The 26,387-nt window shown below is 45.5% G+C and overlaps 2 protein-coding genes and 1 long non-coding RNA gene across 15 annotated transcripts in view; 2 read left to right on the plus strand and 1 right to left on the minus strand.

The window, feature by feature from the left end:
* The window catches only part of LSM11 (LSM11, U7 small nuclear RNA associated), a 770,662-nt gene extending 769,600 nt beyond the window's left edge, over positions 1–1,062 (plus strand). For all 6 annotated transcript variants that reach the window (XR_012505715.1, XR_012505716.1, XR_012505717.1 and 3 more), the window contains one exon: positions 379–1,062. The gene's annotated coding sequence lies outside the window, so the exon portion shown is untranslated. The remainder of the gene's footprint in view (positions 1–378) is intronic.
* The window catches only part of EBF1 (EBF transcription factor 1), a 379,633-nt gene that overhangs the window by 10,259 nt on the left and 342,987 nt on the right, over positions 1–26,387 (minus strand). For 4 of the 8 annotated variants that reach the window (XM_074361003.1, XM_074361001.1, XM_074361000.1 and 1 more), the window contains exons 11-16: positions 23,191–23,279; positions 7,138–7,203; positions 6,030–6,207; positions 5,305–5,484; positions 1,069–1,263; positions 773–841 (exon numbers count right to left, since the gene is read on the minus strand). In XM_074361003.1, the coding sequence (XP_074217104.1) occupies positions 774–841; positions 1,069–1,263; positions 5,305–5,484; positions 6,030–6,207; positions 7,138–7,203; positions 23,191–23,279 (776 nt within the window). In that variant the 3' untranslated portion in view covers position 773. The remainder of the gene's footprint in view (positions 1–772; positions 842–1,068; positions 1,264–5,304; positions 5,485–6,029; positions 6,208–7,137; positions 7,204–23,190; positions 23,280–26,387) is intronic. The other 4 variants (XM_074361007.1, XM_074361006.1, XM_074361005.1 and 1 more) reach the window with 1 other exon arrangement.
* LOC141577115 (uncharacterized) lies at positions 8,103–25,726 on the plus strand. Its single transcript, XR_012505722.1, has 3 exons — positions 8,103–10,492; positions 17,787–22,741; positions 24,055–25,726. It is a non-coding gene; the product is annotated as an uncharacterized LOC141577115 (long non-coding RNA).

Here is a 26,387-nt window from a genome sequence, read left to right on the forward strand (position 1 = left end):
CACTGAGTCTGGCTATGCCTGTGGGCAGGTACTGACTCTCCCTGTGCCTCAGTTTTATCATCTGGACAGTGGGGATCATGATTGCCCTCCCGTTTCATCAGGAAGTTGTGACGACTAAGTGAGACAGAGCAGGCTCGGGGCTGAGCACTGGTCAGTGCTCAGTGATGGGCTGCTGATGATTTTACTGGTCTGTCTGCCCCACCAGCTGCCTCAGGAGTCCTGGGCACATCCTGTTTACCCCTCTGACTAATAAAGTGCTTGGAGAGAGACGAGATGAAATTTGGAGCCTGAGTCTGAAGCCAGCCTCTGCCACGTACCACTGTTGGAAGCCAAGCAATGTCCCAACGTCCCTAACCTCTGCCTTTCTCATCTGTAAAGCAGGGGCTCTGAGCGCCTCCCACACTGTCACGCTGCAGGGAACGAAGGCGGCCACACAGGTCAACGTCCCAACACAGGGCCAGCACAGAAGATGGACCCATCTTAAAAGGGTGAGTTTTTCTTTTTCCTCAATGAATAGCAAGGTCCCCTCAATTCTTGGTGACTGTTAGTTTCCTATTCCAAGATGGGGATGAAATCAAACACTCTCAATATGAACCAGAGTCCTCTGGTGGCACTTTGGGGTCTCTGGTTCCCAGTAGGAAGTCTTGGGTCTTTGGTCTGAGATGCGGTAACCTCAGGGCTCTGGTCGGGCCATCTCACCCCCTCCCCGTTACCAGCCCCACACACGTTCACGCTGACACAGGCAACAGGAAGGGAAGTTTGAGCGACCTACTTCAGGAGAAGGCCAGTCCCGGGAGGGACCCTGCACTGGAGAACTTGCTAGAGTCCACAAAAGACTGGTCTGATTATGGCCACCACAGGGAATGAGCAAGGAGAAAAGAGAAACGATGGCATTAGTAAGCGGAAACAGGATTCTCAAGCAGTTCCCGGGCCCGAGCGGAGCTGCCGAGCTGGACAGAGACCGGGGCTGCTCAGGCGGGTCCAGCAGAGGGGGTGCCGAGGGCAGACGGACACAGGCGGGCCCCGGGACGGAGTGTCTGGGTGGCCCGGGCGGGGTCCGGGGCTTACCTTGCAGGCTGTTCCCGTTGGTGCTGGTGCAGGTGGGAGGCGGGGAGGTCTGGGGTCTGACGACGGGCGCAAAAGCACTCTTCTGTTTCACGGCTGAGACCATGTTGGCTGGTGAGAAGGAGAAGATGCCGGAGGAGCTGCTGCAGTTGGAGGGGAGGCTTGTGGAGGAGGCCATGGTGGGGCTGGATGGCACGACTGAGAGGGGCAACGGGAAAGCAGAAGTGAGCACCTCCCCTGGTGTCCTGAGACGAGGCCCCCCTTCTACCGCGAGCCCTCCCTGAACTCTGGGGGCCCTGTCTGCTGTAATCGTTAGGTACGTGGCATATGTTTCCTTTTGTTGGTGGTGATCTTTTTTATGGGTTTTTTGTGGTCCTCCTGTGTGCCAGGTGGTGTGCTGGCGCATCCCAGGCCAGAAAACAAAAGTGCTTTTATAAGGGATAGAGTTGCACACCATAGCCTCAAAGGTGAGCATGGCCAACTCTGGGGAGGCAGGATAGGGGAAACCAAAGAGGGCTTCACGGAGGAGGTGTCAGGGGAAGCATTCCAGGTAGGGCTAAACTAAGGCTCTAGCAAAAGGGCTGGCGATACGAGAGACAAGCGGCGGCCAGCTTGAGAGGGTGTGGTCAGGGGAAGGAGAGGTGTGAGGAAGAAGAGAGAGGCGAAGGCAGCGCCAGGATTCCAGTTTAAGGCACTGGCTGACGGTGGTGTGTGTGTGGCCCTTGTCTCCCCCTGAAGCTACAACCTCCTTAAGGAAATGACTGTATCTTAACGCTCCGCGACACACATAGGTAAGTAGGTGGCCAGGTGGGTAAACAGTCCGCCACGTGCAACATTTGTGGAGAACGCGGAACCGCAAGTCCCAAGCTCTGTCCCCCGGAGCGGCGGGATGGGAGCTCCATGTGAGCACTCCCAGTCTGGGGCCAGGGTGTGTGGGCTACCAGTGCTGGGAGGTCTCTGGCCGTCCAGACAGAGGGAAGACCTGGCCACTTGGGTACGAGAGAGGCTGGCTGATGCGCACTGTCCACCAACCGCGGTCCCTTCTGCCTGGCCTTTCGTCTTTCTCGAGCTGCTCGTGGCCTCCGGGCACTTGAGGAGACAGGCTTTGCACACGTTAACGCCCGCTACACTGCGGACTAGGACTGTCATACACTCACCTTGCGTGTCCTCCGTCTTCTGGGGAAAAGTATGAATCCTGTCCGATGATTTTCAGGCACTTAATTCAAAATTCTAGGTACCTCCTCCTTACCGGATTATTTTTCACATTATGTAATAACATCCTATATCGCTTTATCGCTCGCAGGAATCTTCACCTTTTTCTCACCTACGTCACTGGCCAAGCCAGCTTAAGTTGGGGCCTAATCCAGCCTTTCTACACCCGAGCAAGCCAAGCAAGCTGACTCAGAAGATAGTTCAGTGACTTGCCCCGGGGCCATAGCTGGAAGGCGGCAAGGCCGGGAACCAAACCCAAACACAGTGCTCTTTCCACCAGGCTTCCCTGCAAAGCAAACAGATCGCCACGGGAGAGGCCCCTCCCCGTGAGCACTCCAGAGGCCAAACTGCCCATTAGGTGGCCTTCGCCTCGGCCTCCTGGCTTTGGAAAGTTAGGGAAGTGGGAATCCAATCGGTCACAGGCAGCAGTCGCCATTGGGGCATCAGGGGGAAGTGACCCCTGGTAACCAGCCCTCTGCGCTGCACAATCCAAACACACTGAATGCTTTATGGAGCAGAAAACGCCGCGCCGCCACCCTCAGAATTTTCACAAACATTTTCTAAACTGTACTTTTAAATGAGACCAGCATTTTTATACATCTCATAGGATTTGTAAATGTGAAAATGCGCTCAATAATCACACCCATTTAAATTGCAAAACTCCTGCACTGGAGGTTTGATTTTTAAATATTCGTAGACTTGAAATCCTGCTGGTTCACTGAGGAAGGCAATTAATCTCATTGGCAAATGCGATCATTATGTGTATTTAGAGGTGGGGGACTGGAGGGGGGGTGGTTAACAGAGGAAGGGGCGAAATACAGTCAAGCAGTTCCATTTGTTACATTATCAGTTATCAGCCACCACACCAGAAAGTGTGTTCACCAGTGCAATGTCTTATTTTACTTTTGATTCTGGTCGGAATTATTTAAAGATTATGGAGGTAAAAATTCACATCAGCTGGGCTTTGTGTTTATTGTTTTATTTGCATTTATGCAGATAAAACCACCCCATCTGAGAGCATGTTTGAGAATTTAATACTATATTAGAGGGCACTGAGGAAATCAATTAATGGAAAGGCAACGCTGGGAGTTTTGCAGCCTGACAGATGCACTCTCAGGCTGAAGTCGCTGGGTGTCTGCACCAGCTTGGAAGACAGGGCAAGCCAAGCCCCGAAATTGAATTGCTACCCTGTAGCAATTAGGTTATTGATTTAATTAAGAATGCCACCTTTTAATTTGCAGGTCATAATTGAAACATTTTCTGATTGAGGTAGAGGAGAGAACACTGAAATGATGGATCTGTGAGAAACAATCTTTCGATAAATCAAAGTTGACTCTTGGGCAGACAGACATAATGCATGCAGCTTGCTGGGGGAGGGGGGCGGGAATCCTCGTAGTTCAGTGGACCCCCTGAAATAGGCACTGGAGGTTTTCATTTATCAGCCTAGCTGCTCTGGTCACAACTTGAGTTACTTTTCCCTCAGAAATAGTATCATAACCATAACCAGTGGGACGGTAGGTTTCCATATAAAAGGTGGTCCGTCTGCAACTCACACAGATCTGGTAAGTCATTGGTTTTCCACCACTGCCACATAGATGCCTCAGCATTCTGATTTAGCTTGACTGGAAAGTGAGTGAAGCTTTGAAAGCTCCCCATGTGCTTCTGACCAAATTGAAGTTTCCTAGCCCCTGACCTCAGCCAAGCCAAGATTTGCCTAAAAGCAGCTGCTTTAATTGACCAAAGCACCACGAACTTCACAAGCCTTCCCACCAGTTTTTTCTAAATTGTTTCCTTTCAGTTATAACTGTGTATTATATTTTTTGCTCAAACCTAGAACACATAGTTTAGAACACATACAGTTCTCCCAGGTTAACTTAGTGGGAATCTGCTATTCCCTAGGAAGGACGTGTGCTAACCTTCTGTCAGTGACCGCATAGATTACTTGGTTTTTATGATGTTTCGAAGGTTGCTCCCCAAACAAAAGCCACGGTCTCCACGCTCAGAGGGTGGGAGCAAAATATGATCTAAAAGCTTGTCTGGGTTGGGAAGTGATTAATGTGGATTCTTATGACGAAGGAAATGAAAATGAGAAATCTGGGTAAGTAACCACTGTTTTAACAAAAAAAGTGCTTGAAATGGAGAGAACAAACTGAGAATGCCAACAACAAATAACTTATTCTCAGAGGTTTAAATAAAGTTCTGTTAGGGGTTTTGACTCATGACACCTGCGCGTTATCACCGAGAGGAAGAAAGGGCTACTTTCTGGCCCAGGCAATGAAGGTTTGACACAGGTGGGCGCCTCTTCCCCCCGGAAAAAAAAAAAACAAAAAAAAAAACCTTTCTCTTTTACCCCCGGAAAACCTTTACGCAAACCCTTATTAAGACATTTACAAACAACATTTCCTGTATATCTGTGTTCTGTCTTGCTAAATGCTTGAAAAAAATAAATTTTTTGACTTGTTCACTTTTTTTTTCCTTTGTACATATCAAACACAAAGGGGAAAAAAATTCCACGCGTTAAAAATAATAAAGGAGGCAAATTTCTAGAGGGAGAGACTTTCACTGTTAGCCTGGTGTCACTATGCTGTACTACCATCCCATCGTCGTGACTGTGACACAGGTTTACTGAATGCATCTCCCAAAGGCCAGGCGTCAAGACAAGCTCATCCCAAACGCATGATTTTATCAACGTCTCCCAACAACTGTATGGGGTGGGTGCCGGTTCCTTCCCCGTTTTACAGCTAAGAACACAGGTGTGCAGAGGAAGTGAACTTGCCCAGGGCTACCAGTCAGCAGTAACTCATCAAAGACAGATTCAAAGCCAACTCTGACTGGAAGCTCCGGTTCCTCCGGTGACGACGTACAGCTGTTCGCGGAGGGAGAGGCGGCGCAGGGATGCTGCTGCAGCAGGACGGGGGCAGGGCCTGGAGGGCGGGGGCCCTCAGGCTGGGGAGAGCCGCCCAGTGGGCCCGACCGCACAACACCCTGTCCCTGGAGCAGAAACAGCGCCACGGGCGCTCTACTTACTGGCGTAGGGCGAGTTGGCCGCGGAGCCGTTGAGGAAGGTCGGGGAGCCGCCCAGGTTGGACATGGCGGCCGTGCCGTAGCCGTTCATGCTCGTGGTCACCGAGTTATAGTTGCTCTGCTGCGGGGTGGTGCTGGGCACGTACCCGTGAGGCGACACGCTGCTCGAGTTGCGGGTGAACCCTGAGGGGGGCGGGGCGAGGGGCGTTGGGGGCGGGGCTGGGATAGGCCCCGCCTCCCGCAGGGAAGGTGATTGACGGCGGTGTGCAGCCAGTGCACGATTAAAATGGGAAGTAAGCGAAAGACACATTCCTTAGGAGGTCACAAATACTTAGCGGGTACAGGACAAGTGGCAACGCAGGACCTGTAAATTATCATTTTGGGACAGAAATAAATCTCAATCTAAGAGCTGGACCCTGGAGGTAACAGGTTCCTACTCCCCGGGAGATGGGGATGTGCTTTGGCCTCTCTGCATGATCTGTCACTCGTGGGTGACGGTGAAAAGGCACATGGAGCCAGGGCTGCATGCACGTGGCCTTTCCAGTCCCTCCAGCAGGTTCCCAGACAGCTGGCCACAACCAAACTTCTACAATAGTATCCATACAGACTAGGAATCTCCCTTTGTTGTGGTGGGGGAGAGAATCTCTTAAAATAAATTGTTTTGTGCCAAGTAAGTGGGGTGGGGTAGCTCGAGGTTGGGAAGCGGGAGGGCAGAGCGGGCTCCTGACCTTGGTTGGTGGCCTGCGACGCCTCGGAGACATTGACGGCCAGTTGTCCACTGAAGGAGTTGACGCCCATCATTCCTGCGTGGACCGAGGTGTTGGTGAGGGCCGGGAGCTGGCTGTGGTTGCGGGGGACACTGTACAGGGCCTCCGCGATGTCAGCTGCTCTCTTCAGAATAATCTCCTGGAAAAATAACAGGAAGACTCCCTTCAGCTGCCCAGCCACGTTCCCAGTAGGACTGTTTTCCAGTTCCCCACAGGCCGTGCTCAGGGCCTGCAATGGTTAACTGCATTCACTTCTGCAACCCTCTCAACAAATCTGCGCGTTCATTCTCATCATTGTCATGCCAGTGTCACAGATGGGGCAACTGAGGCTCAAAGAGGTGATGACCTCACTTAAGGTCACCTACCTTAAGCACAGAGCTGGGCTGCACAACTGTGCTTGTCTGACTGAAGGCCCATGAACTGAGCCAGTCCTCCGTATGACCTTGTACAGGACGTAGCACAGGACAGCAACACGGGGCTTCCCTTCCCCACCAGTAACACACAGAGCTCTGGTAACACGCATGCGCCCTGCAACGCACCTCCCCAGGTGAAGGTAAGGGCAGATTTACATGATGACCTGTGTCCCTGAGTATCAGTGGGACTTTGTCCCTTGGACATTGATTTAAGTGACACAAGAAGGATTTCTCTGAGCAAGCAGAATCAGGTACATGGAGTTGCTCTATGAAACAGAAGTAGGCAATATTCAGGTCTCATTACACTTTTTTTAGGAGAGGAAATTAAACCCCCTTTTTCCTCCTAAATTTTCTTGAAAACCTGAGAGGAATAAAATAAAGCACCAGTAACTCTCTCCTTCAATTACGAAGTACATTCCCACAGAACATGCATGTTAAATAAAGTACCTTTCCTCATAAGGAAAATAGTTCCCTAGAAAAGGCAATAAAAGATTTACAAAAGAAGAGAGAAGAATGGAATAGCCTTGCGACATGTTATGTCTGAATGACTTATACTCTGAATTCGTGCAAGTGGCTTTTATATTTTTTCATACTTTTTCACTATGATAAAGGGATCTTCACCTGCACGCGGGAGACCCGAGACCCAGGGTGCTCACCTGGTTGTTGTGTGGCATCCCATACAGAGCTTCCACCAGGTCTGCAGCCCTTTTGAGTATTACTTCCTGTCAAGGAGAAAAACAGATACCATCCTGAGTGAAGGCAGAATGTCATTTCCTTTTCACACGATCACGGTCCAGTTTCCTCTGGCCATACTTTGCCAATGCACTGCTTTAAAGGCAGTAGCTTGGGGGACCCCAGAATGGCGTTAAATCACCAATTTATCCCTGTTCACATACATACTTAATCAAGTCAAAAGGTGAGCATCACTGGTACTGCAAGATAAAACACGTCGCTCAGTAGTCTGCCATAAGCACGATGAAGCACTCATATGTTTATTGCTGAATACAATTGCGAGGTCATTTACTAGATTACTGCAATCGATGTCATTTGGTGCATGTTATGAATCCCTAAGAAGTGTTTATTTTGCACTTAATTGCTTATTCCAGGAACCATGACCTTATCAGACAGGTCATTTTCAAGGGATTTCCAATCAATCTTCAGCTACTAGAAGCTTGTAGCATTAAACTTCTTTTGTTTATCTCCCTTGTGTGGCAGAGCCATGATACAAGGCGGTAATGCAGTAAACTCACATACTGGAGCAGTGCACTGTTTGCCAGAGGCTCTGACAAAAGAATTCTCTTGCCCCTGTAAGTGCCCTCTGCACCAATTTTCACGACTGGCAGAGTCTGTTTCCTTTATAGCAGTTCTTTGCTATTTCAGCATTGTTTGTCGTTTTCCCTGTTTGCTCAATTCATTCTCATCCTAGATAGATGCTCTGCTGTCATTCCATTGGAAGAAAAAAGATCTCCTTTTCATTTAGGTAGGCTTCCGTATTTAGCTAGTGCACTTGTTTCTAATAATACAGGGCACTCTGGGAAAGTGTGTGTGATGGTAATTTTCTTCATTCTAACCACAAGAAATCATTCCCTCTTCATTCTGCCCTAATTTTCTGCAGATTCATTGATACTGGAATGTGAAAATGAGTCAAGCTTGATACGTATAACATGGAGGCTGATCGAAGCAAACATAAAGGCGTGGTGTGGTTATCAGAGGTGATTTGCAAGAAGATATGTTTACAATTTTTTTTTTTTTACTGTGGGTAAAGTTTCAAAAAGAACTTTAACTTTAAATATTTGACACAATAGAGTTCTCCACGGAAAAGCAGGGCTGCTCCATTTTCATATACTGCAGACACTGATCAGAAAATAGGGATCTAATTGCATTCATTTTGCTGTCACCATAGCCTCTTCAAAAATTCTTGAACAACTCTTGAAATGACAAGCTTTTAGATACATATTAGCATTTCTCAATTTTAAATTCTCTATAATATAAGATAAAATAGTTGTCACACTGCGGTAACTACTTATGACATATATAATGTCCTAAATTCAAAAATGAGATAGAAGGGTTTTCAGTTCTTGGTAAACATTTATGCTTGCCTGAAGCTGCTAGACCCATTTATGAAACAGTTCTGTTATTTTTCCTGTAAGGAGTGAAAAGCATCATGTAATCAGTGGGGTTGGAATCCATACATCCAAAATACTTTTTTTTTTTTAATGCAAGCTACAAGATAATTTACCACTTTTTGTTTGCAGCGCTGTCTGACCACAGCAGTTAATAATTTACCATGGGATGGGCAGTCTAAACCCTATCCCCGGATCAAATTCAGCTCTGCCACTTTCGCTAAAACCTCACGGCTTTATCTGGCTCCTAAGAAAGATTAAAACAAAGCAGGATCAAGTTTATTTACTAAAATTTGACTTCTCTGGGTCTATGTTCACTTATTTCTTCAAAAAAGAATATGCTAGTATTTAGGCTTTGCAGAGAAGGTATTTTTCTTTCTTTTCATTTTAGGGGGAAAAAATACAAGTCTCCTGTGTCAAAAGCAAGATGAGGTACAGGTTGAAACCATACTCGGGAACGTCAATCTTGGGACACTATCACTGAGGGTTTAGAGCAGTGCTTCTTATTTTAATTAATCTCACAGAACCAGGAGGAGGGACATTCAAAATAAACTCCAAGATCTGTGAAGTTTTTGTACCTGGAAAATTCCAACCATCAGTGTAGGCTGTAAATTTTAAGCTCATATATTTTTGGTGATGACATTTTTCAGTCACATAATCCCCTCGTTTCTTTTTCTCCTTATTCAAAACCCAGAGCTCTCACCATCATTCAACCCTTTGAATATGAAACATGTGACTCTCAGTTACTAGAGTTGCCTCCTTCTTCAATCCACGAAGCTGAGACATGCTTTCCACTAGGCACGTGGCCGTAGGTGGGGTTGGCAGCCTGGCCTTGCTTTAGGCCAGCAGTCAGGAGGACCATGAACCTGGACTTCATGTCCTGGAAGTGACCCCCTTAAATGATACCTCACCCATTTAAAAATGTCCTCCATTGCAGTATCAACTTTGGGGTTTAAGGGAGAGCCCGCTTTTGGTTCAGTTTACCAGTTTGATTCAGCCACTATTAGTTATTTCTGCAAATGGGAAGGAGAAAGGAAATGTCTGGGTCCTCTATGAGTTAGTGCAGCAGACCTGCAAGGTGCTTGGATTTCGGTGACCAGAAAATTGCTCTCACCTCCATGTCATTACGCTCCCAGTGAACTAGCCCCCAAGCGTGTTTGTGTTGGGGATCTAATATATTGCCTTTCAATCAGAGCTGAGAGCCACTGAACACACAGACAGAACATGACGAGCAGGTCAGGAAAGCAATAAAGATTTTACAGAGCTGTCCAAGGTGCTAAATTTACTCAATAATGGGTTTGGCACCATAGTGTTAACCTCTCATTTACTACCAGTTTGAGGGACTAAATTGAAGTAGCTGACTTCATTTACCTTGAAATGTATATTTTATGACATTATGTAAGTAGATTGAAAGGGCACTGCAGTTTTAACAATTTAAAGGCTAAAGCATGTTTAAGATGAAACTTGAATATTTATTGTATATTGCACTTAAAGTATATAGAATGTTAAAATGTATTGATTAAATTTGTAAAAGGCATTATAAAAATGACAGGTAGTATAAAAGATGTATGCCTTTTAAAATCAAATTGATAGTATATGCTATCTCTTCAGTGGTCACAAGTGTAATTTTTTTGCAGTTTTATATGGTAATTTGAAAAATCTGTAATTTCACATTAGGAAATGATTGAGCCTAGGATGTTAAAAAAAAAAAAAAAAAAAGGAAGAAATTTCCCATAAGGGGAAGCGCTGGATGTTTCATTTAATCTTTTGTCTCTGAAACTGTTCCTAAAGTCTTATTTTTTGTGACATTAGGAGGGAGCAGAGTATAAGGACCCTTCCATTCTAATATGCAATTTTAACATTTCTGAGAAGACCGAGCACTTGACTAGTAAGTACTAATATCTGATTTTTCAAGGCATTTTTTTGTCAAGGGAGATATTCTCTTCTTTTTATAATGTTTAAAACGTCTCCCTGCTTGCAGTTTAAAACATGAGGGCAAAGATTAGACTCTTCCAAGATAACTAATCCTATCCTTGGATTATATATATATATATATTTGTATCTCCCATTGGGGAATTAAGAAGACAAATACTAGTATCCTAAATGTTGAAAAGCCCCAGGATCTCCTTATAGAGCTAATGCTTGTTCCCCAATCTACATCCTGCATCAGATAATTTTTCTTTTCATGCCTTTGGATTTCTACTGTCTTAAAGGAATAGAAAATGTTTATTCCTTAAAAACAGCAACAACTTTTTGCTGACCTATTTCCTTTCACAATTGAAAATCTGGCTTTACCAGCCTTGCCATGGCCATCGATTGATGATTTTGTGAATGAGGGTCTGGAGAGAAAAAAAAAATGGATAAGCCATGTTAAATCTGTTGAGAGTTAGCAGAAATACTAGGGAGAGTCAAGGATGAATGGGGTTCGAGAAACAGTTCCATTATAATTGTATACGTTTTACTTGTGTTTTGGAATCATTGTAATAAAAATACTGAATGAGCTATAAATGCAGAGAGAAGATCAGGCCTTACTTCCTATGTTGCAACCCAATCGATTAGCAAATAATTTCTGAGCTTCCTGTGGCCTTGGTAGTCACACACCAGCATTCCTCTCCGGCATCTTTCAAGGCACACCATCCTCCCAGAATCAAGGGGCAGGGTTCTACAGGGATTGCAAAGGATTTCTGCCACCATCTGGTCCTACCCTCTTTATCCAATCCCGATACATCTGAAGAACCACTCTCCATGCTGGGCTGGCTAGTCCTCCCTCGCCTGGAAGTTAACAGGTTGGGCTCCTTCCAATCTCCATACATTTGCTAATTTTGCCATGACATCATTGAGCATGCTGGCTTCAATCTGTGCCCATCTACAATGCCTTCCTGTCCTCTAAAGCCTGGTCGTGAAGGTGGTGGTGGTGGTGGCAGAGTAATGGAAAAGATAACTATTGTTTATTGAAAGTGGGACATTAACTCACTCAGTCTTCACGGTGAAGACTCCATTTGGCAGATGAGGAAACTAAGACTCAGGGAAGTCAGCCGGCTTGCTCTGAGGTCACACAACTGATGCATGGCCGAGCAGGGACTCCACCCCAGGCCTCTTAGACGTCAGAGCCTGAGCTCTTCATGATTACACTACCCATCAGAACTAATTCCACCTTCACGGATACCCCAGCTCCTCATCGCTCTCCTTCCTCTGAGAAATGGAGCTGACTGCGCCACGCAGCCCTGCACACCAGTAGGCGTCTCGGGGTCATTTTGCTCTGGTCTTGTGCGTGTCAGTCTTCACTCTCCACAGCCGGCCTGTAGGCGCTTTGAGGCCATGGGTGCATCTTGGTCTCCTCTAAGCACCTGGCACAGTGTTCAGCACACCACAGCCCTTGGGAAATGCTTGCTGAGGAGTTCATTCTAAGATAGTTACTGATGTTCAGAAGTGCATGCTTAATTCACAGGAGGAAATGACCAAGTCATATATTTGGCATAGTTTATAAAAGCAGAAGACTTAAATTTGGTGCCACATTTGCCTCCAGAGGTTTTAATCCAATATATAATAAATTCCCAAAAGTCAAGTCTTGGTCACTGTGGGGTTTTTTTATACGACCTTTTTTTTTAAAAAAATGGATTCGCTCCTTCACTCCTGCTGGCTTGGGCTTACTTTTTCATTTTGTGATTAATATACTGAATCATGTCGGTGCAGACATTATCTCAAGTCATAGGCTGCTGGCAACATGAGGTGGGGCTTGGTGTGCATCAGCCTGTTACTAACTGTACTCTCAGGCTTTTAGAAATACTTAGGCATTTGCACACCCTTGGAAACCAGGCATCTCATGTCTGATATGCAGACATGGCCAAGTCATCTTTCCTTCCGTTTCATGACAGTAAAATCTCTGAGGATTATTTACCTTCCTTGAGAATCTTCTCTTCGGCATCTGATCTCAAATGTGTTGCCAATAAGCTCATACGCACCGGCCCCACCTAGCCTTCCACGGGGAAAGAGAACGACGGTGTCTGACTGTCCAGTACTGAGTCCATTTATAAACGCGGTTCAATGTTTTGAGTAATGCTAACCCAGATGAGCAGGGGAGGTGGCCTCAGCTCTCTTTCAGCCAGAGCACATACAGGCCAGCTCATAAAGCCAGGTGGGCACCTGTTCACCAAGAGAACATTCACTGCAATTTTCAGAATCAGATTCTGAGACTCTGGGAACTCCCTTGTAAAACTAAAGCCCAGGGATGCTTCAGTAATTTGGGAAGAAAACCCATTTGGCTTTATGCTCCCACAAGGAGAAAGGAATGGTTTGAGAAATGTAGAATAAAGCTCCGTTATCAAAGTCAAGTTGACTTGGGTGAGTCCTGACAAAGAAGGACAATGCTCCTCTGTCACCGCACATTTCCCTGACACCCACTTTTCACCAATCGCTTTGCCGTACCAGGGGATTCAAGATACAGTGTGTCCAAGCAAACATCAGGAAAATAAAACGATGTGAAGTGGCAAAATCACTCCTGACTTAAAGGCGGTAAGCATCTATCAGTAAAATCAGCCTTGATTCCATTCACCTCCTCACTCTGGAGTTTACTACAGGGTCCAAATTTTGAACAGTACATTCAGCTTACTGGCCTTTAAGTCCTAGCTCTTTCTCCACTGATGGGAAAACCTAAAATCCAAAAAACTGACTGCAAGTTTCTGGCAGCCCGCTTCCCGCAGAGCTGAACGTACAGTGCAATGAACACTAGTTGTCCTGAGAGGTGTTTCTGCAGAGGGGAGTTTTATATCCCAGCTTCCTTTATGTTTATTCAGCCAAATGGAAAACTCCACAACGGTAGACTTTGCATCCTAAAAAATCGTATAATGAGACCAGTGAGGGAAAGAGTAAAACAAACCAAAATAATACTTGAGCACTGTTTAGCTTCTGATCCTCTGAGACGTTCCTCAAATTTTTCTTTTCTTTTTTCTGTGAATATGAACTTCTTGAAACAGAGCTTGTGATCATTAGAAACCTTTAGCGTCACACTTTAAACATTCGTTACTCAGAAGCCCCATGACTGAGAAGAGTAACTTACATTTAGCATGGATGTAATTAAACATGTTTCTGTTGAAAGGGGCATTCTCATCGTGGCTAAGGACCATTTTAGAGTAAATTGAAATGGAAAGGAGGAGCATACATGGGGCGTAGGTAGCAAGTGGCTATTTCCAGGGAGGCATAAAATGCCAAATGTGTAACAATTATATTTCACAACCCTGCATCCTAAAGACGTCATAGGATTTCATTCTACAAGAGGCTTCAACTGAAGCTCACCGAACCTCCTAGCGCACACTCATTGCCCAGAGTCTTTAAAGAAAAATAAAATTCAAACTACAATCACAATCTGCAGAAATTTCCAAAACAAAAGGAATTAACTAGTTTGAAAGGGTCTACAGCTATTAACACAAGAGGCATCAAATGCATTTTAGTCTAAAGAAAATCCACCTGGGGCGGTGGGGGGGCTTCTGAACCTGCTCTAATTTTAAAGTTGATTTTGCGTTCACCTTAGATGAGCGCCCTCTTACTTCTCAAACATTATTAGCTTGTATCATCGTGCCGCGTGACTCGAGGCGCACCAGAAAGCTTTGCCTTTTGTTACCTGGTATAGAAGACTCGGGAATCCCACGAAATTAAAGCAGGTTGTAAGCTAACGCAGCTATACCAACGTAAGACATACTAACTTACATGATTGACTTTTACAGTGGGAAGAAAAAGGCTGTTTTCGAGCAGCTGTTATTGCCTCAATGGAAAAAAAAAATCAATGAAAGTGAAATGAACAAGAGATTTTTGTCTGCGTTGCAGTTAATACCACTGAAGAGCTATGGATATTAAAAGGTCAACAAATAAATTAGCCAGAGTGTTATGAAATGAATGATTTGGCTTATAATTTTATTGAGTGAAAATTGTTCGCTGCCTATTAGACCAGGTAATTTTTATCCGGTGCCTCAATTACTGTTCCGTAAGCAATAATATAGTTGTAAGAGCTGTTGGTTCGATCGCGTGACCTCTGAGAAGCTGGCGGGACAGCTGACTTTACTATGATGGATCACTAACCCCGGTCTCCATGAGGTGCCAAACCTCCCTCTCCTGCAAGGGGATCTCATAAAAGAAACATTACGGCTTGATTCATTTTGCCAAAATGTTCGACTTTTCAAGTGTCAGCAGTTAAGTATAAATTGTGAAACCAGGTATTCCTGAGAAGAGTTATGACAATGGCTCCCCCCCCCACCCCCCGCTTTTGGTCTCCTGGCATTCTCTTCTAAATGGTGTCATGGTAATTGGTGAATGGGGGCCTGGGGTGCCTCCCGCCACAAATACAGTGAAAAATGGTGTCTGCACCCTTGTGACTATGACCTGCTTGGAGGTACAGAGCTGAACTTGGTAACCTCCGGCTGCCTCTTCTTATTCCAATTCATTGTACCGGTTTAAGACCCACGCTCTGGGTTAGGTCCTGCTGAGTGGCCTTGGAAATCGACTTTCTGATCAGGATGAAAGTCTGCGCTTAAAGAGAAGGCTGTGGACAGAGATGCCTTTTTCAGGGGTAGGTTGTAAAGTCAGCACATGAAACAAAAACTGCCCAGAGTCAAAATTACCCTTGAAACTCTTTTAAGTTGCCAAGGCCTGGGCTCTTCGAAACACGAAAGCCAGAAATTAACTACTTCTGTTTCTCTTTGTCTTTTGGCCGTGGCTTCCCCTTCCCCAGGGCAGAGGAGAAAAAATATCTAGTTTGAAAGTAAAAGGACCTCCGAGTAAACAAAGAGATTTACTGTCCTGTGCGTGTCTGTGGCTGTTCTGTGGATGTGTGTTTGGCGTGTGTGTACACAAACGTATGTGTGTATTTATATTTTTGGACAAGTACGTGTAGTTAAACTTGAGTAAGTGATGTGTGCAGGCTGGAACCGGGCTGTGCTTTCAGGATATCTAAGGGGGGGTTGGGCAAACAGAGTGGACTTTTGCTTCTTAAATTGTGGAACACCATTGGTTATCATAGGTACCTCCAGATGAACGGTGTCTGTAAATGATGACTCCTGAGGCTTTACAGATGGTCCCGACTAGAACTGCAATTAAAATCCACTGCCTAGAGGTGGCTGGGGCTTCGTTCTTATGACTTCAGTGCTTAATTGAAGTGTTACTCAAGGCCGAAGACCTCTCAGGGTCTCCGCTTCTAAGGGCTTTGGCCATTAAGACGACGATATTGGATGGTGACAGGGTCGAGGGGAGTTAGCGCCTTGCTCCTCCTGCGACTTCCCCTTGAACGAATGAGTAATAATATTCAAGGTCCCCGTATGCAGGGTGTGACCTGAAGGAGGTTACACTTGGTGCCCCTCATTAAGAGCTCAGTGCTGAAAAAGAACTTGCAGGAGGCTCCAGAATTCAGCTATCGGAGTAACCATTACTAGAAGTCCTTACCATGATGATTCTGCAGCTAAAGACACAAAGAATCATCTCCAAGGTTTGTATGTGTGAGTTTTTCATCCCGGCTGCCACTGTCCCCTGGCTCAGCCATCGGTGAGCTAACAGTCTACCGCTTCCCTCTTTCCCTGGCCAAGCTTGAGGGACTTTTAAAGACTAGTTTGCAAAATTGTCTTTTTTCCTTAAAATTCCCTTTCCTTGGTTCTCGGAGGCTGTGCTGAGGGATACTGGCTCTGGACTCAGTGGAGTTGGCTCAATTCCATGCTCTGCTGTGTATTAGTGTGGGGTTCAACTCCTGCCTCGGCTTCCTCATCTGTGAAGTAGGGTTAAGACCAGCACCCAGCTCAGGAGACACACACTTACTGCTTACTGAGCAACAGGCAGCAATAACATTGTCCAGAGAACTTGGGCAAATTATATGCATTCTTAGAGTCAAGGTGTATTATGTGCCCGAGTCCTGCTTGAGACGCGATCCTGTTTGCAAAAGATTGCAAAAGATTCTGAACAGACTCACGGTGAAGAAGGTTGGTGAGGTAGAAAACCTCCACCACCCAGCTGCGTGAGCTGTCTTCTCTGAGCCTCAGTTTCCTCATCTCGAAAATGGGCATGACTCAATAATGATGGAGTAACTTACTGCAGTGTCAGTCAGTTAAAGATAAAATAAATAATCTAAAAGAGTGAGAATTACAACTTTTGTGGGGGCCATGGCCTTTTTAATGAAGCTACAATCTCCCTCCCCAGAAGAGTAATATGTGCATGCTCGTAACACATACACACAATTCCATATGCAATTTCAAGGGTGCGCAGAACTCAGCTAAAAGAACTCTTGATAAAAGAAGCTTAAGAGGGAGGGACACCAAGCCCCTAAACTGAGCATATTATCAAAATGAGGAAGTGGACTTTGCTTTTCTGTTTTCTGGCAGACCCAGGGGAGAGAAGGGGAAAGGAACTGCACTCCATAGTTTGTGTTTTTGACAAGAGAATACAGAGACAAAATGGTTTTTGGGTCAAACTCAAGTGGGCTTTTCCTAAGAGCTGGGTATACCGTATGATTTGCTTTTGTCGCTGTATTTTTGGTTTGAGTCATTTTGGTTCCTGGATAGAATGTTCATAGAATTTCTTGAAATGAAAAGAGATTTAAAAATGAGTAAGGCGAGAGAGAAAGGCCAGCGTCACTGTGTGGAAGATGAAGACATGGGGTTTCTTGGCCCTTTCCTGAAGCCCTGAGTCATCCCCCTTTTCTGCTAACAGGCAACGTGGTTACGCAGATTTCTTACTCGTATTTTCACTGATGGCTACTGCAGGTTTTGAATCACGGATAGTCTTTGCATAAAGACTAAAACAATAAAAGCATAATTAGAATACATTGTATACAGCCGACTCCAGTTGGTCTCATTTCGCCCCAGCTCTGCATTTATGATAAATCACTAAACACGAACGCTCTTCAGGGAGGGTGATCTGGGGTCTCATCTCTCCATTGAGCAAAAAACCGTGCCTGTGACGAGAGTCTGAATTTCAATTCCGCGAGTGTACAGTGGAGCTGAATAATATTTGGCACAATGCAGTGCACAACCGAGCCACTAAATGGCTGATTTACTAAATTATTATTAGATGAGCCCTTGCTGTTCCAAATGAAAGTGCAGTCACTGTCTTCCTTCATGGTGGGTTCAAATTGTTCTGTGTTTAAATATTCAGCATGAGGCTAATGTGAACTGATGAACTGAGACTATAAACATTCACTTTCAATACAGACAGAGCGACAGAGATGAAACCTATCATGCGGCCTGCGGAGGTGAAAATGATTTATATTTAAGGATGCCGCTGCCTACTGCCATTACTTTAAGGTACTCTTAATTAGCACGGTGCTGGAAATGACTAATTCCCCGCGCACAGGAAGAGCAGGCTCCTGGAGGCGGAGATTCCTCCCGCACGCCAGCAAGGGAGACGCCACCGGGAGGATTTGCTGCCTGTGTTGTTCAGAACCTCGACTTTCATTCATGGCGGGCAGCCCCGCACCAGCAGAGTCACGTGTCTGCTGGGAGAACTATGGTTTCTGGTTTCACCCCAAAGGGTCTCCCATCCATCCTCCTGCAGTCTGCCTCCCTCGCCGCCAGCACCCACCACACCTGCTGCGCCACGGCCACCCCAGCACCTCACTCTCCATCTCACCAGCCTCTCTACTGACACCTGCTGGAATGAAGAACAACCCTTTGCTCCTCGGACAAAGACAACCCTTCCTCCTCCCTCCCCTTTGAGGGCAGTTATAGGCAAGCTCTTAAAATACTGTGATCACTTACAGTAGATTAGAATTTTTTATTGGTGCCGTGTTGCCATAACAACACGAAGACAGCAGATGACTTAAGCTAAGCTTGCAAAGCAAAAGGCTGCTCATCTGGCAGTTAAAATGAATACAGTTCATTTCACAAGTTTCCCATATGGACTCTTAGTGTATGGTAATGAGGAGACCATATGGTGAGAGAAAATGCACTGAGAACAATTGGGTTCCACTGGCGGAGGGGGAAGTGGGGAGCGAGAACCCGGGTGAGAGATTCTGGAGCGTGTGCTCTCTGGGTTCAAGGTTTGGTGGAGGTTTGTTTGGGTTTTTGTTGGGGATGGTTGTTTTCCATAGGGGTTTCGCGTTTCTTAATCTGTTCCTTTAATATGTCGGCTGTGCGAAAACGACAAACATCTTGCAAATTTTGCAATATCATTCATCACAAACTGTCAGCAGTGTTTGCAAATCTGACTTGCGAGATCTTTTAAATGTGTTGTTCTTAAAAGGCAACAGTACTAAGTTTTTAGACAAAGTGCAGGAAAATTTAAGCACTTCTGACAAGCAGAAACATTAACAGTAATCATTTTTAAAACACTCGCTTCTTTTGCCTGCATGTTTAGCTGTAAATAATGCTAGAATGTATAAAAGCTTTAAAGTAAAAATGTAATAAATACTTTTTATGATGTTTCATAAAGGCTAAAAAAAAAAATTTTGCTGCGAGCAGCGGGTCTGGGCTGTCTGTCCGTGCGGGGGTGTGGGGACCGGCAGTGCCCGCTCTTCCGACTACTCACCAGCTTGGGAACCTGGGAGGACAGCTTGAAAAAGGCTCTAAAGTCAACTCTGCACTGTACATGCTTCATAAAAGATGAATATAAATGCATTAGTTAGACACGGTGAGCTAAATTAGAAGGTCAGGCAGGGCTGGGAGGGCTGAAAAATCACACAAGCAATGAGTGTAATTACTCTTTTTTAAGTCTATTAAGTGGTGTTGTTGTATCGAGGCTCAGGGGTATAGGACATGAGGAACAAGATAAAGTAATGTGTATTTATTACTCCCACTGGATCAATTTACCAGATATTTTCAGCTCCATAAAGCAAAATACACAAATGCCGCCTTTGTTACTTTTCTCAAACGGTTTTACTTTCTCTAAAAGAGGGACTGGCTCTTGGAGAAGAGACGTGTCTGCCCTGTGGAGGTCCCTGTGCCAACCCCTCCTGGTGGGGAAATGAAAGACAAGAGGTGAGAGTTTTAGTAGGATGGGGCTGACGTGCAGACGAGGGACAGGAGAGAGAAGCTAATCAAGGCAGAATTATCTGGGCTTCCGGATCTGGCGGGGAAATGGGAACTTGAAGCAGTGGTAACAGTGAGGCTGGAGGACCGGGGTGCCAATCTGGGTTTTCCCACTTGCTTGCTGTGATGGTGGCAAGTCACCAGCCCTCTGGGAACTCTGACTCTGTGAACTGGGAGTAGCCGCCTTGCAGGGAACAGTAGCCGCCTTGCAGGGAACAGTAGCCCCCGTTTAATGAAGTCACCCTGTATGCCAGAGAGACCTCTTTGCATGCTGGGGGCAGCTGCTTTACAAAGGACAACACTGAGGCTGGGGAGGCTGGGTCATGTGCACGGGGCAGTGCATCTGGTTTTCAAAATCCACGTCCACCTGACCTGAAAGCCCACTCTCTTGGCCTCTGTGCTCTTCAGAAACTTTGATAAAGCCATGCCAGGCACCCACTGGGCACGAACCGAGCATGACCTGCTTCCTGGGATTCACTGCTAACGCCCGGAATGCCAGCCACGCTCATGCTCGCTGACCACTCAGGCTGACCACCAACAAAGGGAAAGGGGACAGAGACACCTCTGCCTTCAAATCAGAGACAGCTCCTTGCCCAACATTTCTGGATGGCATCCTGCATTTTAGCATCTCCAAGTTTCCGACTGACCACGGCCCCTACCCGTTCACCTCGATATTATAAGAAAAGTCAACCTTCGCCCCAAAGTTGGTCACGTGTTCCTCTCCCTTCTGTGTGACACAGAACAGAATGCCGCCACTTAAAAACCTCAGCCTGCCCTTCTCCACGCGCTTATGAAAAAGGAAACCAAGAGACATCTGGGGTGAGCGTAATTACAGTATTTCAAATCTGTGTGCGCGGCAGCGATCACTGACGGTGACTTTCAGGGACAAAATAATTTACAGAGAAGGGGTCGGCTCGCTCCTGTTGCCACACGGTAAACGGGGATGATGCCTGCTCTCCTGACTCGTCTCACAAGAGGGGCTCCAATAAAACAGAGCCTGTACGAGGTCTTTGAAAACAGCCCCAGCCAGTGGACAAAGGCACATTATTACGGAGAGCTGTCTGCTTGGTCTTGGGCGCAGTTTCATTTGACAGAATATGTGGGTGGTTGTATGAATCTAGCTTTGTCTATTCACAAACACATGGGTTTAATAAAGCGGAGTTTGTTTTTTAAGGTGTGTGGTCCCTGGCTCACTGAAACACTCCTGTTTGACAAACACTGACCACGATTCTGAGAAAGGCGGAGCCCGTTTTATCCCCCTAACAATGGACCGCGGAGTGTAAACCTCCCAGGTCCAACACAGGAACACCTCGTGCTGGCTCCATCCGCCCCTCCCTGACCTTGCTCTTGAACTCTCACTCCACCTCCCCATCTGGAGCCAGGAGGACACCACTCTGATCTGAGTCACACTGAGCGCTTCCTGGGGTGGGCTCCGGCCAAAGCCCTTGCACGGTCAAGTGGCTGGATGCAAGCTGAGGGGTGTTTCCTTAACACACAAACCCATTGTGTCCTTGATTACTCTTCCCAAACCCAGGAAAAAGGGGCTGGGAATTGCACCATCAGGCCACCGGGGACGGAGGGACACGTGCCCATGCTATTTGTTCAATGTTTCTGAACATGATGTGCAACCGGGAAAATGTTTTTTAAAGTAAGTACACAAAACTCAACCGTATATGCCTGTTTCTCTTCTTTCTTGATGAATAAGAAAAGTACCGCTTGGCTGCCTTAGACCTCAGCCATTAAACCAAGTTTGTCTCCTATTTTTCAGTAAATATTTATAGAGTGGCAATTGTGGACCAGAAACTATGCCGAGGCACCCCCGAGATTCCCCTTTTTTCTTTATGGGATCCTGCCGAGGTCGGCACGATTATTACCCCCATTTTATGGATGAAGAAACTGAGGCACAGAAGATAAACCTCACACTCAACTGCTGACCAGGATGAGGATTTCCTGGTCTCCAGAGATTGGTTATTAGGAGAGCTCTCAGAAGCCAGGGTCCCACTCTCGCCCTGCTGGCAAGTAATCACAGCTACCTTTTGTTGAGTGCTAAATAAGTGATGATAAAAACAAACCCCCAAAGTAGGAAATATTATCATCACCATTTGACAGAGAAGGAAATTGAGGCACAGAGAGAGAAATAATTTGGGGGAGGGGTGGGAAGAATGCAGAGCTGGCAGGTGCGGGCGCTCTGAGTACCCCCCTTGCCCGATCTGACTCTCCAGTCCCGTCTGCAGACTCTAGAGACATCAAATCCCAAATGAAAGTGAAAACGGTCGGTCCCCAAACGGAAACAGTGGGAAGAGTCTGGCAATCCACGCATGGCCTCTTCCTACCATGGGGACGCCACAGGCACTGACCATGAGGTGGACACATTATTTACGCCTCTGTGCTACAAAATTACTGTTGATTGTCCCACAGGAAACACGTGGGAGCAGAGATCGTGCCAGACAAAGGGGCCTGCAGGTAACTGTCTCCATGGCTCGTCTGTGCTGTGGAAGGAGAGGGTCGTCCGCTATTATTGTCCGACTCTTTCACTGCTCACCAAGAATGAGCCAGGGTGAGAGGCCGTGTAAGATGGAGGCCCCTTTCAAAGACAAGGCTGCGAACAGACCACGCATCATAGGGTTTCTCCCTCAGGTGGAATGCTCTCAAGGAGCTTCTCCAAGGTCAACAGCGCTCAGAGGGGGCGAGGCTGCCACGGGAACTCGGGGTTGAGACGGAGTGTGGCTCTTCCCCTGCGGTCCAGGAGAAGACAGGCTCTGCTTGTCACAGTTTCACCTTCTCCAGGCTCGTCGCGCCCCTCACCCACCCCGCCGGCCCCTCAGTCTGTGCATCAGTTTCGGGGGCAGAGGTGGACCCCAACGTTGATAACAAGTACAGAAGAGAAATCAATAAATGTGCATTTCCCGTCTTGTGCATTGGCAATTGATGACATAGCGAGTGCTGTATAACACTTATTTCTCTGTCTTGAAATTGTATCTAATTTCTCTCACTTGCGCCTTATTTCCCTGCTAGGTTGGATGCCTCCGGAGGTACGAGGCTCATGTCCTAATTGCCCCGTTGCGAGATCTGCCAGTATGTTTTCTTGGGAGCGCCAGCTGTTCGCCCCCTCACCAGGAATAAGTAAAGATCCTCAGGGGGTAAAAAAGGCAATGTTCTTTTTCCCCTCGAGAATTGATGGGATGTCGTGATTAATAACCTGGACTTTGGAAGCCAGGCTGTGTGGGTTTGAATCTCAGTCTTGCCATTTACATGCTGTGTGACCTTGGGCAAATGATTTAACCTCTATTTATGGTTACTCTATCCTCTAAAATAGAGGGGGTAACAGTACCAATCTCAGAGGGCTTTTGAGAGGCAGAAATGACAGTTATATACATAAAAATAAATATATACATAAAATATATATTACCTGGCACAGAAGTGCTTGCTACCGTATTATTGCTTACCTTAGAATAAATATTAAACCCACAAAGCACAAAAACACTGAGTTGCTATCTATGAACTGATTTTTTATCAATGGCAAAGTTTTCTGCCAATCAACCAAGCCCAAGTTTTCAGAGACCATAACCCAAAGAGGAGACAGACTGACCTTTGGCAAACGCTCAGGGTCGCCAGGGTGCCGGGGAATAACCTTCTGCAACCTCTGGAAGCCATAATCGATGGTGGGTTCATTGAGCGCTGCAATGAAGAAGTCACACAATTAGAACAATTTCAAGAAATAAAACAACGCATGATTTGCAACACTGACGGCGCAGAAATAACTGGGAAGTCCAAAGTTTCATTGATACTTTTGAATTAGATCGTAAAATGATTGGACGAATGATCCCTTTTCATGAATACTTCCACCATCCACTTCTGCCGCTTACCATGGTGGGGACTGACTCACTCAAAAGCCCACGAGTAGCAGGTCCTGAACTCTGCTCTTCTGGCCAAATTCTATATTCCTTACGTTCTTGAAAATAGAAAGTAAAATGGAACTTGATGTCAGGTTTTGGGATTCCCTTAAGTCAGAAGCTTAGGTCAAAACACTAAAGGGCTTGTCCAAGGACAAGCCCAGGGGCATCTACAGATAGTGAACAGCAGAATTAAAAGTACTTGCTTAGCAAAGGGAAGTGAGACAGAAAGAGAAAGACAAATGCCATATGACATCGCTTATATGTGGAATCTAAAAACAAGGACACAAAAGAAATTAACTACAAAACACAGACTCGCAGACAGAGAGAACAAACTTATGGTTACCCGGGGGGAAGGGGAGTGGGAAGGGATAAATTGGGAATTCAGAAATCGCACGTCTTGGGGAGTGATGGACATCTTAGCTGTCTTGATTGTGGTGGAGGTTTCCCTGGGGTACACATCTATCAAAATTCATCAAAATGTACATTTGAAATGTGTGTAGTTTACTGTGCAGGAACATTCCCACAATAAAGGTAATAATAATAATGTCTTTGCTTAGCTGCAGAATCTCTAGCGGACCTCAGCTGATACACCCTCTCGGTGCCATCTGTGGCCAGTAAGCCTGCAAGTGTGTGCTGAGGGGCAGGGGAAACTGGATCTTCTCAGCGTAAAAAGCCTATTCTACCCTGGAGAGAATCTAAAAAAGAGATAGGGATGGGAATGCCCTTGACACAGCACCCTCACATCCAAGATGACAGACTGATTCACCAACATCAATACTATTTCAAGGAGAAGACTAACCGCTGTTGGGCACTAGTGCAGAGCAGCTGGGCCTCCAAGAAGAACTCTTAGAAAGACTAACAGAAGAGCAGCCCTGCAATAGGATTGGGAGACGCTGGGCCTTCTGGTACCCACGCTGACGACGCCTTCCTCAAAGCATCCTTGAACTCAACACAGAGTGGACTCTGCTGTGTCAGTTTTGAAATTCCTCCCCAAGATATGAGATGTCTTCAGCCTTCCTCGCCTGCCCAGGAAAGGATGGCAGCCCCGCCCTCCACCCGCGTCCCCCACGTCCTCTAAGCAGTGGGTAGGCGGGTGGCTTTTTTCTTTCCCTTTCTTTTTGCGTGTAAGCAAAGGATTCAACCGCACATTTTCTCCCATACTGAATAAAAAGACAGCCTTTGTAGTTCTGGCGTTTATCTATACATTTAGAAAACAAGTTGCCACGTGCTTGACTTGAAATGCATTTCCATTAACCTAAATTTTAAAAGTAAGATTCGTACTACCACTAACTTTAAAAAAACTGTATTAAATTCAAATAGGTCCCAAGGCTAATGGAAGCAATTTGTATACCAACCCAAACTGACTGGCCCACTTTTCAAAATACAGGTATGATAATCTTGTGGTTTTAAAAGGACATTTAAATTGAAAGACTGTGAATTTAGTACATAATTATACCAGTAGAACCCTTTAACTTGTCAACTTGTAAATCTAAAAGGCTATCAATCATTTCTAAAGAGGAAATAAACCTTAAAATTCCTTGATTGACAGTGCTTACTTTTTATGTAAGAAAAAAAAAAGGAGAAAAAAAAAAAAAAGGCTGCATAAAGTGGCCAGAAATCCATTTACAAAAGTACATTGTTTTACATAGGTGAGTAAAAAGCCAATAATTACCCCTCCAAAAGACACATAAATCAGACTAAGTACTTTTTCCTCACTTGTATATTTTAAGTTGGAGTGAACTTCAGGTAACTTTTAAAGAGATTTTTTTTTTCCCCCGCAAATGCAAGGCTTGTTGAAGTTGCTAATAGAGCAGCATTTTCATTTAAGATAATGTAATCATTTTTGCAAATAGGAGGTTTAGCCATCTCCCCCCTGCCCTCCTTCTAAACAGTAAACTTTCAACCTGTCTCTTGTGGAAATGAACTAAAACGACACCCAGGTGTACCAAATCTCACTGTCTATTCTGGCATATGAGTTCGGGCACAATATTTATTATTCCCCTCTTTTTATGAATTACTTTCTAAACCCTGGAGAAGAATTCTTTTTTTTTTCTTTTTTTCTTTTTTTTTTTCAGGTTAGACTTGTAGAGAGAAAGCCATGGAATTCTTTATGCAGGGAAGCTGTTACTCGTAAAATCCACAGTATTTAATCAAGAAACGCACGAGAGTGACACGAATGAGCACCTAGGTTTAAGTTGTATATCACAACTTAAACTCCCACCCATAATGCTAATTGCCAGCAAAGAAGCTTAACCGTAAAAGCAGCTTCCGACAATTAAATGTATCATTTTAATACCTGAGGATATAAATTCAGCATCCTGAAAATTCTAATTCTTGGCTTTATTTTTCAGTGTAAGCCACCAATAAAACTTGAATTGCTGACCCACCCCTTCAGTGGTTTGCATAATGAATTAATTTCCATGGTGTCAAGAAACCCACGGTTGTTAACCGAACGACTGTCTCATGTACTGGGGGCGGGGGGAAGGATGCGTTCCTCTGGCCATAGGAACAACGCACAGCCGAATGACCGACGTCTAACATCTGCAATTAAAAGAACTGATTCAAATATCATATGGAACTAATAGCTAAAGAGCTGAGGAGAAGTCATTGTGCTGTCACGAAGAGTAATTGAATTAGATATATTAAACTCATTATTCAAAGAGAAATAAGCATCTAGTGTATGGAAGTATGCTCTGAGAGAGGAAATATTTCAGAGAGAGGGACAAAAGCTTTTTATTTCCCATGCCTTTAGGATTTGCTCTATGCTCATATATTTAAATATATTAACCTGCCATCAGTTTAGGTATTGAATATTACGTTGGCCTTGTCCAGTGCTGTAAACAAAGGTACCAGTAAAGATATGCAAGAAAAAGCTTGTTGTCAAATTCAA

The sequence above is a fragment of the Camelus bactrianus genome, chromosome 3 (genome assembly GCF_048773025.1).
Source record: "Camelus bactrianus isolate YW-2024 breed Bactrian camel chromosome 3, ASM4877302v1, whole genome shotgun sequence".
Taxonomy (NCBI): Eukaryota; Metazoa; Chordata; class Mammalia; order Artiodactyla; family Camelidae; genus Camelus; species Camelus bactrianus.